The 13305-nt window shown below is 47.5% G+C and overlaps 6 protein-coding genes across 6 annotated transcripts; 3 read left to right on the top strand and 3 right to left on the bottom strand.

The window, feature by feature from the left end:
- Nucleotides 1-126: 126 nt before the first annotated feature.
- Nucleotides 127-1066, top strand: FIESC28_10308 (uncharacterized protein; the record flags this gene model as incomplete). The annotated part of the gene is made up of 2 exons (XM_031164440.1): nt 127-150; nt 227-1066. The coding sequence occupies 2 exons, from the start codon at nt 127-129 to the stop codon at nt 1064-1066; spliced, it is 864 nt and encodes a 287-aa protein (XP_031011492.1).
- Nucleotides 1067-3456: 2390 nt separating this feature from the next.
- Nucleotides 3457-4249, top strand: FIESC28_10307 (uncharacterized protein; the record flags this gene model as incomplete). The annotated part of the gene is made up of 2 exons (XM_031164439.1): nt 3457-3910; nt 3963-4249. 2 exons carry the CDS (start codon nt 3457-3459, stop codon nt 4247-4249), a joined length of 741 nt encoding a protein of 246 aa, XP_031011491.1.
- Nucleotides 4250-4542: 293 nt separating this feature from the next.
- On the bottom strand, nt 4543-5022 carry FIESC28_10306 (uncharacterized protein; the record flags this gene model as incomplete). Its single annotated transcript, XM_031164438.1, has 2 exons — nt 4543-4942; nt 4991-5022. 2 exons carry the CDS (start codon nt 5020-5022, stop codon nt 4543-4545), a joined length of 432 nt encoding a protein of 143 aa, XP_031011490.1.
- Nucleotides 5023-5981: 959 nt separating this feature from the next.
- Nucleotides 5982-9550, top strand: FIESC28_10305 (uncharacterized protein; the record flags this gene model as incomplete). Its single annotated transcript, XM_031164437.1, has 2 exons — nt 5982-8304; nt 8355-9550. 2 exons carry the CDS (start codon nt 5982-5984, stop codon nt 9548-9550), a joined length of 3519 nt encoding a protein of 1172 aa, XP_031011489.1.
- A 550-nt stretch (nt 9551-10100) lies between these two features.
- Nucleotides 10101-11134, bottom strand: FIESC28_10304 (uncharacterized protein; the record flags this gene model as incomplete). Its single annotated transcript, XM_031164436.1, has 2 exons — nt 10101-10919; nt 11000-11134. The coding sequence occupies 2 exons, from the start codon at nt 11132-11134 to the stop codon at nt 10101-10103; spliced, it is 954 nt and encodes a 317-aa protein (XP_031011488.1).
- Nucleotides 11135-11623: 489 nt separating this feature from the next.
- On the bottom strand, nt 11624-12794 carry FIESC28_10303 (uncharacterized protein; the record flags this gene model as incomplete). The annotated part of the gene is made up of 2 exons (XM_031164435.1): nt 11624-12486; nt 12539-12794. The coding sequence occupies 2 exons, from the start codon at nt 12792-12794 to the stop codon at nt 11624-11626; spliced, it is 1119 nt and encodes a 372-aa protein (XP_031011487.1).
- Nucleotides 12795-13305: the final 511 nt, after the last annotated feature.

The following is a 13305-nucleotide window of genomic DNA, read 5'->3' as shown; positions in this document are numbered from 1 at the left end:
TTATCCCATTTTACCCCTCCATTTCTTTACTTTGACCTGTAGTCTATCTCCTCATCCTCTTCTCCCATTGAGGGCCTTATGCTCATCTCATTTCCATAGATCTCGACCACTCTTCATTCATTCATCATGCCTCCCAGCGCCAACCTCATAGTAAGATGCCCCTCTTCGCTTCCCCGCCACGATGCGCCTGTCGCACAGTCACTAATATGCGCTACCAACTCAATAGACAAAGCTCAAGGTCCAGCTCAAACTGACCATTGCGCGTCTGCGCATGGTGCAGCAGCGCGATGAGCAACTTGGAAAGACCGCGCGTAGAGCCATGGCTCAGCTCCTCGAAGCCGGAAAGGAAGATTCAGCCCGCATTCGTGTCGAGAACATCATCCGATCCGACATCACCTCCGAGCTTCACGAGATTCTCGAACTCTATTGCGAACTGCTGCTTGCGCGCTCTGGACTGCTAGAGGGACATACCGTTGATCCTGGACTGGAAGAGGCGGTTCAGAGTTTGATTTACGCTGCGCCTAAGACGGAGATTAAAGAGCTTGGCACTGTGAGGACGCTTTTGGCGGAGAAGTATGGAAAGGAATATGTTCTTGCGGCGACGGAGAATTCGGATGGAAAGGTCAATGAGAAGGTTGTCAAGAAACTCAGCGTTACGCCTCCTAGGGAGGAGCTTGTCGTTGGATACCTTGAGGAAATCGCCCGGGCTTACGGCGTCGACTGGCCCAAGAAGGAGGCTGTCTCGCCACCCCCAGAATTACTCGACGAAGACGACGACGACGATGAGCCATCCGGCGGACAAAAGGCAAAGGCCGCACCACTCACCGCAGACCCAGCCATGAACACTCCCGTTAAGAAACTAGCAGGCGGGGGTCCCACGAGTCCACTAACAGTGACACCGCCAAGAATGACGACTGATAACATACATCCCAAGGTCACGCTAGGATCTGTAGAGTTGAAGCCGAGTAAGAAGATGGAGGCTGCGGCGCGGAAGGGAGAGCCTGATGGATCTGTTCCTGATCTTGGAGACTTGGAGAGACGGTTTGCGGCTTTGAAGAAGCGATGATGTTTTGGTTGAGCTGGTATATGAATCTTGTGGAGTTTAAAGGTGTTTATCAATTCTTATGTTGTAGAAGCCAGTGGAATTAGATATTGATCAAGGGCTTGACTCTGAACGGACAGGTTTATATGGAATGTCTCATGCGCTTGACCTTATAAATCACCTATACGTCAACGGACTGACTCATGTTGATAAACATTATTCTTCCGGCCACGCGGTGTCTCCAATAATGATCCAGCACGGAAAAGTCTATGAGCTACTCAGATTTATCTCCTTGAGCCCCCGGCTGTGTACATCCCGCACCTCCAGTTACCTAGCTAATCAGAAGCCTAATAGACGAAAACAGATACTTAATTCCCTAAGCTTTTACTAGGAAACCTAAGTGTTTATAATCATATAACGATAGAGGTGCAGGATGTGCACAGCCGGGGTCTCAAGGAGATGCAGTTCAAACCTTGCCCAACGCCCATATCGCTTCTCATCGATATTCTCTATCGATACGGTTTTTATCAATTTGAATTTCTCTCGTATTACTGCTACTTAGTTTGTTGCTTTTGTTCGAATCGTGCTTTGATATCACTTCAGAGAATGATGAAGACGACACATAGGGACGAAGGGACAAGCCTTGATATATACTTTGAGGCATCGTAACTCATGACCATAATGGAAAACTCACAGGAAGACTTTTAAACAAACCTTCAGCTTCCTTGTAGTATACAAAGAACCTAGACGTCCCTTCCTTTAAGCCAGTCGCCAAACCATCTTCTCCGTGCCACTCGGATGCATTTAATGTAATCCTCAAGCTTCCGCTTGTAAGCATTATCTTCCCACCGGTATCTTCCCACTGGTAGCATATTTAAGAAGGATAACACTAAGTATAGAATAGGTAAGAGATTGTAGTAGTTTCTAGCTATATAAACTCTCTACTGGGTTTATCTAGTAACTAGCTTCTGACTAGTCCTAAGAGGAAGAAGGAATATTCTTGATATCTTTTTGTGGTTGATCTTCCTGTCTTTGTATACCCTCAAGGCGAATAGAAAGGGGCCCTGGTATCCACTGTTTGGATCTTGAAAGACCACCAACTGATTGTGAGCGTAGGCGCATTTGAGAATTTGCCGCAGACTGTGATCGAGAGTGTATGTCTGAAACTTCTTCTAAAGCAGATCGATGACGCTTTCTTGGAGTTGTAGTTGGTGTAGAAGTATTGCTCTTGCCTTTTCCACCTTTGCCTTTTACTGGAGTAGCAGTTCCATGTGCATTTTTATCCTCATCATCTCGAGTATCACCAGCTGTATCCTTGTAATTGCCTACACCGCTTAACGCAGCAATAAGCAGTAAATACCATTGAACCCAAAGCATTTGCAAGAACTTTTCTTCTCCATCCCTCTTTACCTTGAGCCTCAATATGTGACCTGACTTGATTGGAACCCCAACCCGTTTCCAATGGTGTATGGCAGTGACCTTTCCTCCTTTAGATCTATCCCGCTTGTTGAAAGGTGAAGGGCGTGAATTTTCCGCATGCTGAAGAAACCGATTTACCATCTTCATAAAGCCGCAATCTTTATCAGCAGTAGTACCCTCCCCGATAGCAATAGGCATAGTATATGGAGACCATTGCTAATATAGCCAGTTAAAACTGACCCAGACTGTAACCATATCCTTATCGTGATCATCATTATCTTGCTCAAGCTCTCGCTGAAGCTCTTGATCAAGCTCTAGGTCAAGCGTTGGCTCAAGCCTTTCCTTAAATTCTTCCAAGGTTTTCAGAGGCTTTAAGGCGAAGCGAACTTTGCACCAATGCGAATGCAGGGTCTGGCCGATATTAACCATATTCCAGGTTTGTCCGACTTCCCAACTTCGTTTAGGCATTCCCGAATTGCATTGATTTGCTCTTGAGTAAAAAAGGCGCGAAGAGCCTCAAGACACCACTCTGTATACTTCGTATAGGCGGTAGTTTTGTTCCAGTAAAATGGAATAATATGTGCAATTTCAAGGAAACCTTCTCCAGAGACCATACATTGCCAGAAATCCCGATCTTGGCAGGATTGACGCTGTTCAGTGTTTCGGATGTGTTCTGATGTTTCATTATCATTATTGTCTTCCCGGGCTGGTTGATCCAATTCAATATAATCCAGGTCTTCATTGTGATTGTCTTTGCAATCATAGGTATCATCATCGTCGATATTCCCAGTAGATACTGAGGTGTGAAAGAACACGCCTCAACATATACTTTGAGGCATTGTGACCCATGACCCTCTCAATCTTGACAAAGCTTGCAGATAGGCTTTTCAGTAAACCTTCGGTTTTCTTGTGGTATATAAAGAACAGTGTTCTCTTCCCTTGATCCAATTGCCGAAACCTTTTCTCCGTACCACTCTCCGTACCGCTGCAACAAGATGGATGCTAATTACACCATTCTTCGAAATCTCGAAGAACACCTCAATGTTTCGGGTGCAGACGCTTTTGAAAAGCTCGCCGCGATTCCTCAGTACCTTCTCGAGGACCAACTGATCCTTGCCTCCGCTCATCTTTTCGTCAAGAATATCGCCTCCATCTACATGAGATGGCTTTTCTTACAGCCGCTTTCTGACGTAGAAGGGCACCAAGTCGTGGGATCATTTGCCCCGTTCATGAAAGTCCGAGGGTTAGGTGTAAATGAGGTTCTCGAAATGTGGAAGCAAGAGAGCAAGTCAGCTCTGAAATTCGCACGTGGGGACTCGGAACGCGAAACACGAATGAGGATGAGGATAAACAGACTGCGACGAGAGATTGAGTCCGAATACTTCAAGTGGCACAATGCTGCGAACCAGGGCCCAGAAGCTTCTTCTCCTAGACGTCCTGGCAATTTAGGTGATTATGTCTCGAGCTTTTCCAAGCATGGGAGATTTCTAACATCTGACAGCATTGCAGAATTGGCCGACGAAACATATAGCGTTCGAGTCCATCGAGATCTCCGAGCCGTTGGATCAGACCAAAAGTCGGGAGTCAAGGTGTCACACCTCGAGAACGATACGACGGAAGCTGGAAGGTCTGATGTCAAAGGGTCTTCGTCGCATGAAGAAATACAACGGTGGCGAAGACCCCGAGAGAGAACAGCCAGAGACAGGGGACGACTCGGTCGCAGAGTCATCAGCGAAACTCCCAAAGGAAGTTATCGACCTTGTAACTCCAACACCTTCTGAATCGTAGACCTCAACCCCAATCGATCGCCTTAGCCGTCGGTGCCGACTTTTCAAAAGAAGACTGATATCACGTCGGCTCTGTTCAGAAGAGCCGTGTTAGGAAACGACTTGCGTGCCGCATTCAAACGTCGGAATAGCACAAACAATGGTATATTCTTGATACTGTGGATGCCGCCACAAAACGCCCCAACTCCAGCCCACCTTCTTGTGGTATGCAAAAGACATAGTATGGCTCTCAAATAAGAAGCATTCCGCAACAGCTTCGACGTTCCTTATACTTAAATCCAACATGCGTCCGCCTTATTCTAATTTATCGAGATGCTCCAACCGCGTGAGCACAACTTGTTTACTCGTCTCCTCGATCTCGCCGGCTAGGAATACTTCGTCGAGGATCGCATAGACCTTGTAGAAGTTGAAGACAAGATCGAGCTCACAGACGTTTCCGAAAAAGGCATCGAGGACCTCGACGAAGAAGTGAATAGCTTCGAGAAAGGCGAGCTCGTTATCGTTTGTGTCGACACAGGCGCAGAAGAAGAGACCGGCGTAGCGGCGGTAGACGATCTTATTGTTGCGGAATTCGACAAAGTTGGATTGGTATTTTTGATCGCGAGGCGCAACGAGACGATGGACTTCGCCCTTGAGCTTAATCTTCTGCTCGTCGCTAAAAGGGGCGTACCATTTGGCCAGACGAGTCTTGCCCCTGAGAGATCATTAGTAATGGCGCATTGTATAAGAGTGGAAAACTTACTGTCGGTTCTGAATGAGGATAAAAGAAAGCATCTTGAATTGGCAAGACTAAAGTTCAAAACGAATGTCGTTTGAGAAAGGAAAGAAGGATCGCGATAGTGAAGGTGGCATGGATGGATAAGCTGTCGTTGTTAGGAGGCTGTCGCGGAACACAAGGGTTGATGTTGATTGGCTGCGGGGTATAGCGCTGCAGCCACTGAGGTGTTGCAAGGCTACCACTAAAATACCCCTGGAAAGACCCCCGGGTTTCTAGCACGTTGATCCCCTGCTCGTGCGACATCCATGACATTCTTCCTTCCATTTGAGCATTTGAATCCCCTGCAGAAATATGACCAGACTAGCCAGTATGAGTAGGTTATAAGTCACCAATTCATCTTCTTATGACTTTTGCTGGGGAACGCGATGTCTGCTATTGATCAAGTTCCTTCCGTCCTTTCGTTTCAACCATATGCATTTAATGGAAGTTGCTTTGCAGGTGAGATGGAATCATGAATAACGGAAGGAGGTCCCGGCACATCGCGTGCGCACCTGCCTTAGCGTCACATACATCGGCAATTCCAAGTTTTCGTCACTGTGTTTCGGTTTAATATTTTCATACCCAACTTCAACACCATCATCAGAAATGATAATAAATCATTCAGTCTATCTATCGTTACCATCTCCTACACTTTTCTGATTTGAGACTCCCAATGTATAATGACGAAGAATCCCCGCTATAACGAATCACCAGGATCCACGATAAGCCAAGCCTTGGTACCCAAGACGCGATACGATATTCAGGAAAACAGTCCCTACTGTCAGATATGAACTGCATGATAGGACATCATTCAGATTCAAGTGATTCTGCTCTGATACCTCACAACTCACAATTCTTACTTGGTTGATATCCAGCATCGACGTTGGAAAGGATGTTAATCAACCTTGGGCATTACGAAACCAATCACCAATAAGCAATAATCAGCTTCTGCATATTTACTGCTGGGTGGTTCATCATGGAGACCACAATGGCACGCTTCAGAAAGCAGGTGCTTGAATATTGGGCCGCCTGCAAGAGTAAGAGACGAGTCTTGAAGTGTTCAATTGCCAGTACCGCTGCCGTCATCGCCGTCATGACTCCTCAAGCTGTTGCAGTCCTCGGTCCTGTAACGTTTCTCGCCCCAATGGCCACTGTGTTTGCTCACCCGGGTCAGAGAATGGGTCCTATGATAGAGGCTGTCATATATGTGTTACTTGGTACAGCGCTCGGTCTCGGCTGGTCTAGCTTGGGTCTCTACTTTTCCAGTCTCATTGTCGATGAGAGCCGGCAAGCCGCGTATGCTATCCGCGGGATATTTCTTGCTCTGGGTGCGATCTTCCACGGCTACCTAAGATCGGCGAAACCTCGTCTTTTCTTGGTTGTTGCTTTCACTCTTATTGACTGCCTAGTTGTGCTACTTGGGAGTCGAGAACGGGTATCACTGCCCGTTGTTACGAATGTTGCATATCCAACCTTGATTGGCGTCGGCATATCGGTCATAACAAACCTGGCTATATTTCCTGAGCCATCGAGCAATTTTCTTGGTGGCGCTGCTGTTAGTGCTCTCCAAGAGACAAATGACAGTCTCAAGAAAGCTGTAGAGTGGTTCCTCACACCCGGTGGTGACCAAGATGAAGAACCAAGCACAGATGAAGCACCAAGCACAGCCGAAGAACTAAGCCATACCAGTCATACCATGACCGCCACGGCTAAGAGCGCGCCTGATAAACCCAAGCACAATAAAAGCTGGTTGTCCAAATGGACATCTACGCTTCTAGCACCTTTCCGGGCTTCTCAACACCGCCATCGTACTCCTACTCCTGTCGAGATCACAACAATAGGATACTTGTCGACAGCCAGAAAAAGACTCCTTACTCAGCTTACATCGTGCAAAACTGCCCAACGAGAATCTAACTACGAAATGAGTATTTCAGTGCTTCCTCCGAGGGCCTTGAAGCCCCTTACCACCTCTCAGATGAGCAAACTCGTCCAGAACATTACCAATATCATAGGAGTCTGTGAGAACAAGTCCATCGTCCTGGAAAATGACGACGGTTCGGAAGACGACACTACTATAACAGCTGATAGCTCCGATAGTGAGCCAAGTGGAATTAAGCGCATGGACACTTTCGAAGATTATCAACAGAGACTGGAGTACGCGAAGCCTGCCAGAGAGATCAATCTCAGTAACGCTGTTTTGCTTGAGGCTATGGTTGGCCGTATCCGTGACCCTGCCCTCGAGTTGAAGGAATCAATCCAGAAAGCTACAGAGAAAGTCATCGACTGTGTCGCCTACTGCTACGATGTGCAATCCCTGCCGTCTGCAGATCCTACTCCTAAGGATATATCTCTGCGCGATTTGGATCAAGATATCGATCAATTTGTGGAGGCTATCAGCAATTTTGATGTCAGTTGTTCGGCAGAGCTTCGCCGGTCGAGAACAGATGAGAACAACCGGGTCGACTTCATGCCTCGTCTGGAAACGTTCCTAGTCTCTTCATTCGTTCTAGGGTTGGCCGAGTCTGCAAACCATGTTCTAGGGATGTTACGCCATGTTCGAAAAGTCGTCGAACAAAGACAAGCGCGGAATAATAGGACCACTTTTTGGTTCCCGAAAGCAATTGACATGCAGCAATACTGGAAAACGGGCGGTGAGAGTGATGGATTTGTCCTGCCAGGATTGGCTCGTGAGCAGAATCGTCAGAGTAAACCAAAGAGCCGAACGCCAGCGGCCGAGAAGGATACAAAGCATGCGGCGCCTAAGACCACAGATGAGGAGAAAGCAATTCGCTTTGTCGAACCTGGTCCTCGGGGGAAACACAAAATTGGCACTACAGACAATCGCAGAAAGGAGAAATCAAAGGCTGGAGGAAACAGTCGAATTCTCAGGATCAGAGGAAAGGCTGCCGACACTATTGAGTGGATGCTCGAATCTCCTCACTTGTCTTACGCCCTTAAGCTCGCATCCGCCATCATTCTTCTGAGCTGGCCAGCTTTGATTGATTCTTGGAACCCTTGGTACACGTCTGTCCGTGGTATCTGGGCCCCCATGCAATTATTTCTAGTTTTTGAAGTTGCTATAGGGACATCCGTGTATGTCTTTGTTCAACGGCTTTGCGGAGTCCTTTTTGGCTGCGTTATAGGTTTGGCATCCTACGCGATTGGGAATGGTGACCGAGTCTGCATGATCTTTGTCCTCATCGTAGGCATCGTCCCGTCCTTCTACGTCCAGTTAAATAAGAAGAAATATGTGAAGGCGGCCATGATCAGTACAGTTTCCATGGTCGTAGTTGCACTCTGTAAGTGGCAACTTCATCCTTACTATGGCCTGGTGTACTAACATGACTAGCTGCTGCGAATGGTAAAGGTACAGCTGTTGAGATCTTCTACAAACGATTTACTGCGTTCATTATAGGTGGCGTTGTTGCCATGGCCGTTGAGATGCTTGTGTTTCCGGTCAGAGCCAGGGATCGGTTGATTGAAATGCTTTCAGAGTCAATACAGCACGTGCAAAAGATGCATGCTGCTATGGCTGTTGGGCTGGACAGTATATCAAAACCCAACTTTAGGGATCCTGACATTGCTAAACGCTTCAACTATGCAAGATCCAAAGCTCAGGAAGCACTGGTTTTAGCAGAGACATTCCTCCCAATGTGTTCTAGTGAACCACGTCTTAAGGCGGATTTCCGGCCTCTTAAACCTATTTACAGGGAGATCATCATCGTGCTACGCCAGATAGTTGAGAAGATGGACAACAATTTTTCACTTCGCAAGGAGTATGGTTCTTCAATATTAGAAGACTTACACGCTCAAGTGCGTATACATCGGCGCAAGGTGGCCGCCTGTATTGAATTCAACCTTTACTCGGTCCACCAAGCACTTGTCACTCGGCAACCTCTGCCACAATTCATGCCCTCCTCTCGAGCCGCACATTTTCAACTCATTAGTCGCGTTCGAAAAGTTCTTGATGAACGAAGTGGCACACAAACGCCAGCGGGTGGAGTGCCAAGTGCCTCCAGCGAGATTGGCGATCTAGGCGAAGAGGTAGCAAGGCTGATTGTCCAAAAGCGAGCCCTCTCGTGGAACGCCAGTACTTTTGGCCAAGGAGAGATCATTGAATATCTCGAAGAGCTTGTGGAACTGACCAAAATTATTGTGGGTGTGAATGCTTTCCGAAGTGGTCTACTTGAAAGAGCAGCGCCCTACAGCACGTACAAACAGCGGTCTCGTCTGAATCGCATCCCTCTGCCCCGCCAGCGTACAGCAGATAGCGGTGGTTCTGATGGTTCTCTACGACAAGTCCCGACAGTCTCTTCAGTGCTCGCTCCGACAGAGAGTAGAGCTACTGGCCTTCAGCGTACACAAACAATACGCCGAGGCAGTCTTACAAAGCGGCGGTCGCATCCGAAGGAAGAGAAGGGGAATGCGGAGAGCGATAGTGAGGAGGATATCCCCGTGAGTCTGCAGAGAGTTGGGACCAGATTGTGTGAAAACAACGCAATCATGCGGAGGCGGGCTATTGCTATGAGCAAGGAGGGCAGCTAGAGGTTGCCGTTCGAGACGACTATGAGCGGGGAGGTCAACTAGAAGTGGCCAATCGAGACAACTGTGGGCGAGGAGGGCAGCCAGCAGCCCTCAAGGACGCGGAGACACACTGTTGCTATGAGCAGAGAAAAGCCGCCCGTCAGAACTACTCAGCGCAGATTGTCAGAAGTTCACAGTGGTCTAGCAACAAGTCTAACGGAACCCCGAAGGCGTTATTCAAGAGTAGTTATAAAGCCAACCGAGCTAACCGAGCTCACTATGTGATTAAAGAAAAAAGGAAAAGACGCGTTGATTCTGCGACAGACTATTGCTATGAGTGCGACAGATAGATGCTATCGTTAACATTGCTCAACAGAAGCATTCACTGGGGTAGAGGGATGCGGAAGCTGATAGTCGAGTAGACTGGGAACTTCTAATTAAATAATAACAAAATATAAATAAACTCTTGCCATGCGCCTTTGCTCTGGCTGTCCAAAACACTACCAGTTTCCAGAGTCAACTCTGCGAGAAATAACCCAAATACAATCGTGCTGCTTGCAAGAACCGAACGTTAGAAAATGTTGAGAGGCGTATGTTGTGAAATTCGAGTCCCGTTGAGCATAGCCCTTGACTTCTTGGGTCGCTGCTGCAGCCTACGAGAGCCTTCCTGGACGTGACGAGGCTCGATCGGCATCTTGCCCTCACTGGGAAAGTCAAACAATGCACCCTCGTGTTTTCGCTTCTTCGCTGTGCCAACATTGTCTCTTCCATTCTGGGCTCTCGCCAGATCCTCTTGCTCTTTGACTTTGAGTGCCATCTCCGTTAGGGTCTGGACCATTTCGAATGTCAGGAAACCGAGGATATCAACGATATCATCTGACGGTTTACTATCGGTGACGATGCCAAAGCCTGCCCACTCTCTGAATCGCTTACCCTTTCGGTATGTGAACGACGCCTGTCGATATTCAGACCACGTAACATACTCCTCCTTCGTCATAGCCTTCGTACGCTCATCAGCCTTCCGCAATCTCTGCAGCGTAATATAATTCATCTCCTCCTCTTCCTCATCCTCCTCATCCTCTCTCTCCGGCACTTCAACGTTGTAATAAGATGAAGGTTCCCACGGCAAGCCGACTTTGGCCTTTTTGTTCTTCTTGGCCGCTTCATCAGTAGTGTTATCGCCTGCAGCGACGGGGTCATCGCCAGCTGCGATGTCGGCATCTGCGCCCTTGTCGTCTGAGTCCTTGACGTTCTTGCGGACGTCTTTCCAGGAGAGGAATGTGCGCAGACGGGAGACTTTTGCTTGGTCGTGGCGGATCTGGAAGATGAGATCGTTGATGCTGATAGATTTTGATCCGCGACGCGAGGCGAGCTCGGTGCAGTTTCGGAGCTGAGAAGGGGTTAGTGAGATGAATGAGACGAAACAGAGGGCGATGGGATAATAGTGAGACGGAAGCTGGAGAAACGTACTAATTCTATGACTTGTTGACGGACGATATCCTCAATGATACTTGTAGTTTCGATAGGTGGTTCTGCTGTTTCGCCAGAAACGTACATCATTTGACTGATTTCCTGGCGGTATTTGTATGCCTTGTTCTCCGCCATTTTGTCGCTGTTGGTGTGACTCTATCTTATTATGTGTATAAGATTTTCGATATTGATTTAATTGTTTGACTGATTGATGAGGCTATTCGTTGCTTGGATAGAGAGTGAAATGGAGGATGAATGAGTATGTGAAGTGAGATGAAATGGCCAGGATAATGAGAGTGTTACAAGAGCATGGACTAAACTAAACCTAAATAGGAAGTATATTGATCCGCGATGTTTGTTCAACCTTCGAAATCATCACTTCAAACGAGAAGGCATATTTGAGATGTCGATAAATCTTGAATCGCTTATAGGCGACCGACTTCTTATATTAATGCTGTCACAATTTGTCTGGGGGGTGAAAAGTCTCTGCGCCGCGTGTTTGCTTCTCATACTTCTAGAAGCCTGTAATTCAGAACCCGGCCCAGTCAGTATCCTGGCTCTTATACAAAGGAATATTGCAAAATGATGTTCATGGTGTTTTTATAATCGTATCCAATTGATCATTTACGCTCCTCCTCCAATACCTCCCCAGCTTCCAAACCCATTCCCCCTTGAAGCCCAAACAACGATATAATGCGCCGCCAACAACTTCCACTCCTCAACCTCATCCAACCCCTCCAACGAATCCACTCGCTGCTTCTCCTCGGGCGAAACCCAATTCTGCCAGATATCCTCAATCGTCATATGATGCACCGTCTCGAAACCAGCTTTGCTCATCCGCGCTCGCTGGTCTTCTGGTGTAGGGTACATTTTGAGGGTGGGCATCTGGATGCGTCGCGCTGCGAGATTCGATACCATCATTTTACCGAAGGCGTCGTCTGGGCGGATGGGCTCGTAGATTATGGTTGCGAGATTGGGGATGCGGGTTGTGAAGAAGTTGAGTACGTCTGAAGCTTCGCTGGCGTTGAGATAGCAGAGACAGCATTCTGAGAGGAGCAGTGTGGGGATATCGGTGCGAAGACCAGGGAGAGTGACCTCTGGTCGTTCTTGTGTTGTTGACTGAGCATCATCTTCCTCGTTCGATGCTTTCGTTTGAGAAAAGTTGCGCAGGTCTTGGCCATGGCAGTAGTATTCACCACCCGTTGAAGGCCTACTTGACCAGGAGTGCTCCGTTAGTTGTGTGACATTTGTCAAGATGTTTCGCAACGTAGGCACAGCTTGAACAGTCCTTAGCTTCTTGGAAGTAACGACTTCGAAATCAAGCTCATGATAGACCAAGCCAGGACGGGCCTTTGAAGCGAATAGTCGAAAAGGTCGTGTATCAGTACCAGCACCTAACGAGACAATTTGTTTCGGTACAGAGTCTCCATCTGCATTTAAGAATGACTCAATGAGAGTATTTAGAGAAATTGTTCTCGTATATGTTCCTATATGAAGTTGGTAAGCTACATGTCATGATGGATAGTTGAAATAGTGTACCTCGGTTGATAATAGGAAGCCGTCTAGCAGCAGGTCCATCAGAACTCTGAACAAAGTACTGAGCAAAAGGGTCATCCAGATATCCAAGATCAACAGCACTCAGTCTCGACACAGAAGCATCAGTATCAGTGCCCTGAATGGTGGAGTCGTGGGTAGCTGAAGAGGAAGCATGGCCACCTCTACCTCTTCCGCGACCGCGACCTCCACGGGCGCTGCGGAGAGAACTGAGAAGGTTTGGAATGTCTGATGCGGACATTATACTGAAGATGAGGGCATTCAGAAGTGTAAAGGGTCCTTTAGTTGATCCGGCCGAGGGGTTGTTGAGGGAGTGTCCCACTCGTTAATGAATGTGACCAGTGACGTCGGTCAGACCCTGCAAATTGAAAGTGAAAGGTTCAGGTCATGATTGCGGGGCATTATTTCTGTGCAACATCAACACACAGACAATCCATAATTCTGCATAAAGACCCTTGTTTCATATTTAATCTCTACTGTCAATCAGTGGATAGTAATCTTTCGGTCACTATCGAAATGGTTTCAGATACTTGAGAGTTGGGCCGGGTTAGATTCAGCCTGTGACTTCAGAGGCAGAGTCTTAGCTCCAGGGGTCTCGATCCTCAGGGAAGCGCCAAGTATACGCCTCTTGTGGCTATCAGAGAAATGGAAGAATGCCTTACCAGTCAAAGCAACGAGGCAAATACAGCGAATCATTAAAGACGTTATGCAAATCGTTGCTGTAAGCTCTGTGTGGTTTTTTTTTTTTTTTT

This window comes from Fusarium coffeatum, assembly GCF_003316985.1.
Source record: "Fusarium coffeatum strain FIESC_28 chromosome Unknown BRIP53273_contig_301, whole genome shotgun sequence".
Taxonomy (NCBI): domain Eukaryota; kingdom Fungi; phylum Ascomycota; class Sordariomycetes; order Hypocreales; family Nectriaceae; genus Fusarium; species Fusarium coffeatum.
The sequence above is the reverse complement of the archived record's forward strand: the minus strand, read 5'-3'. Positions and strand labels throughout refer to the sequence as shown.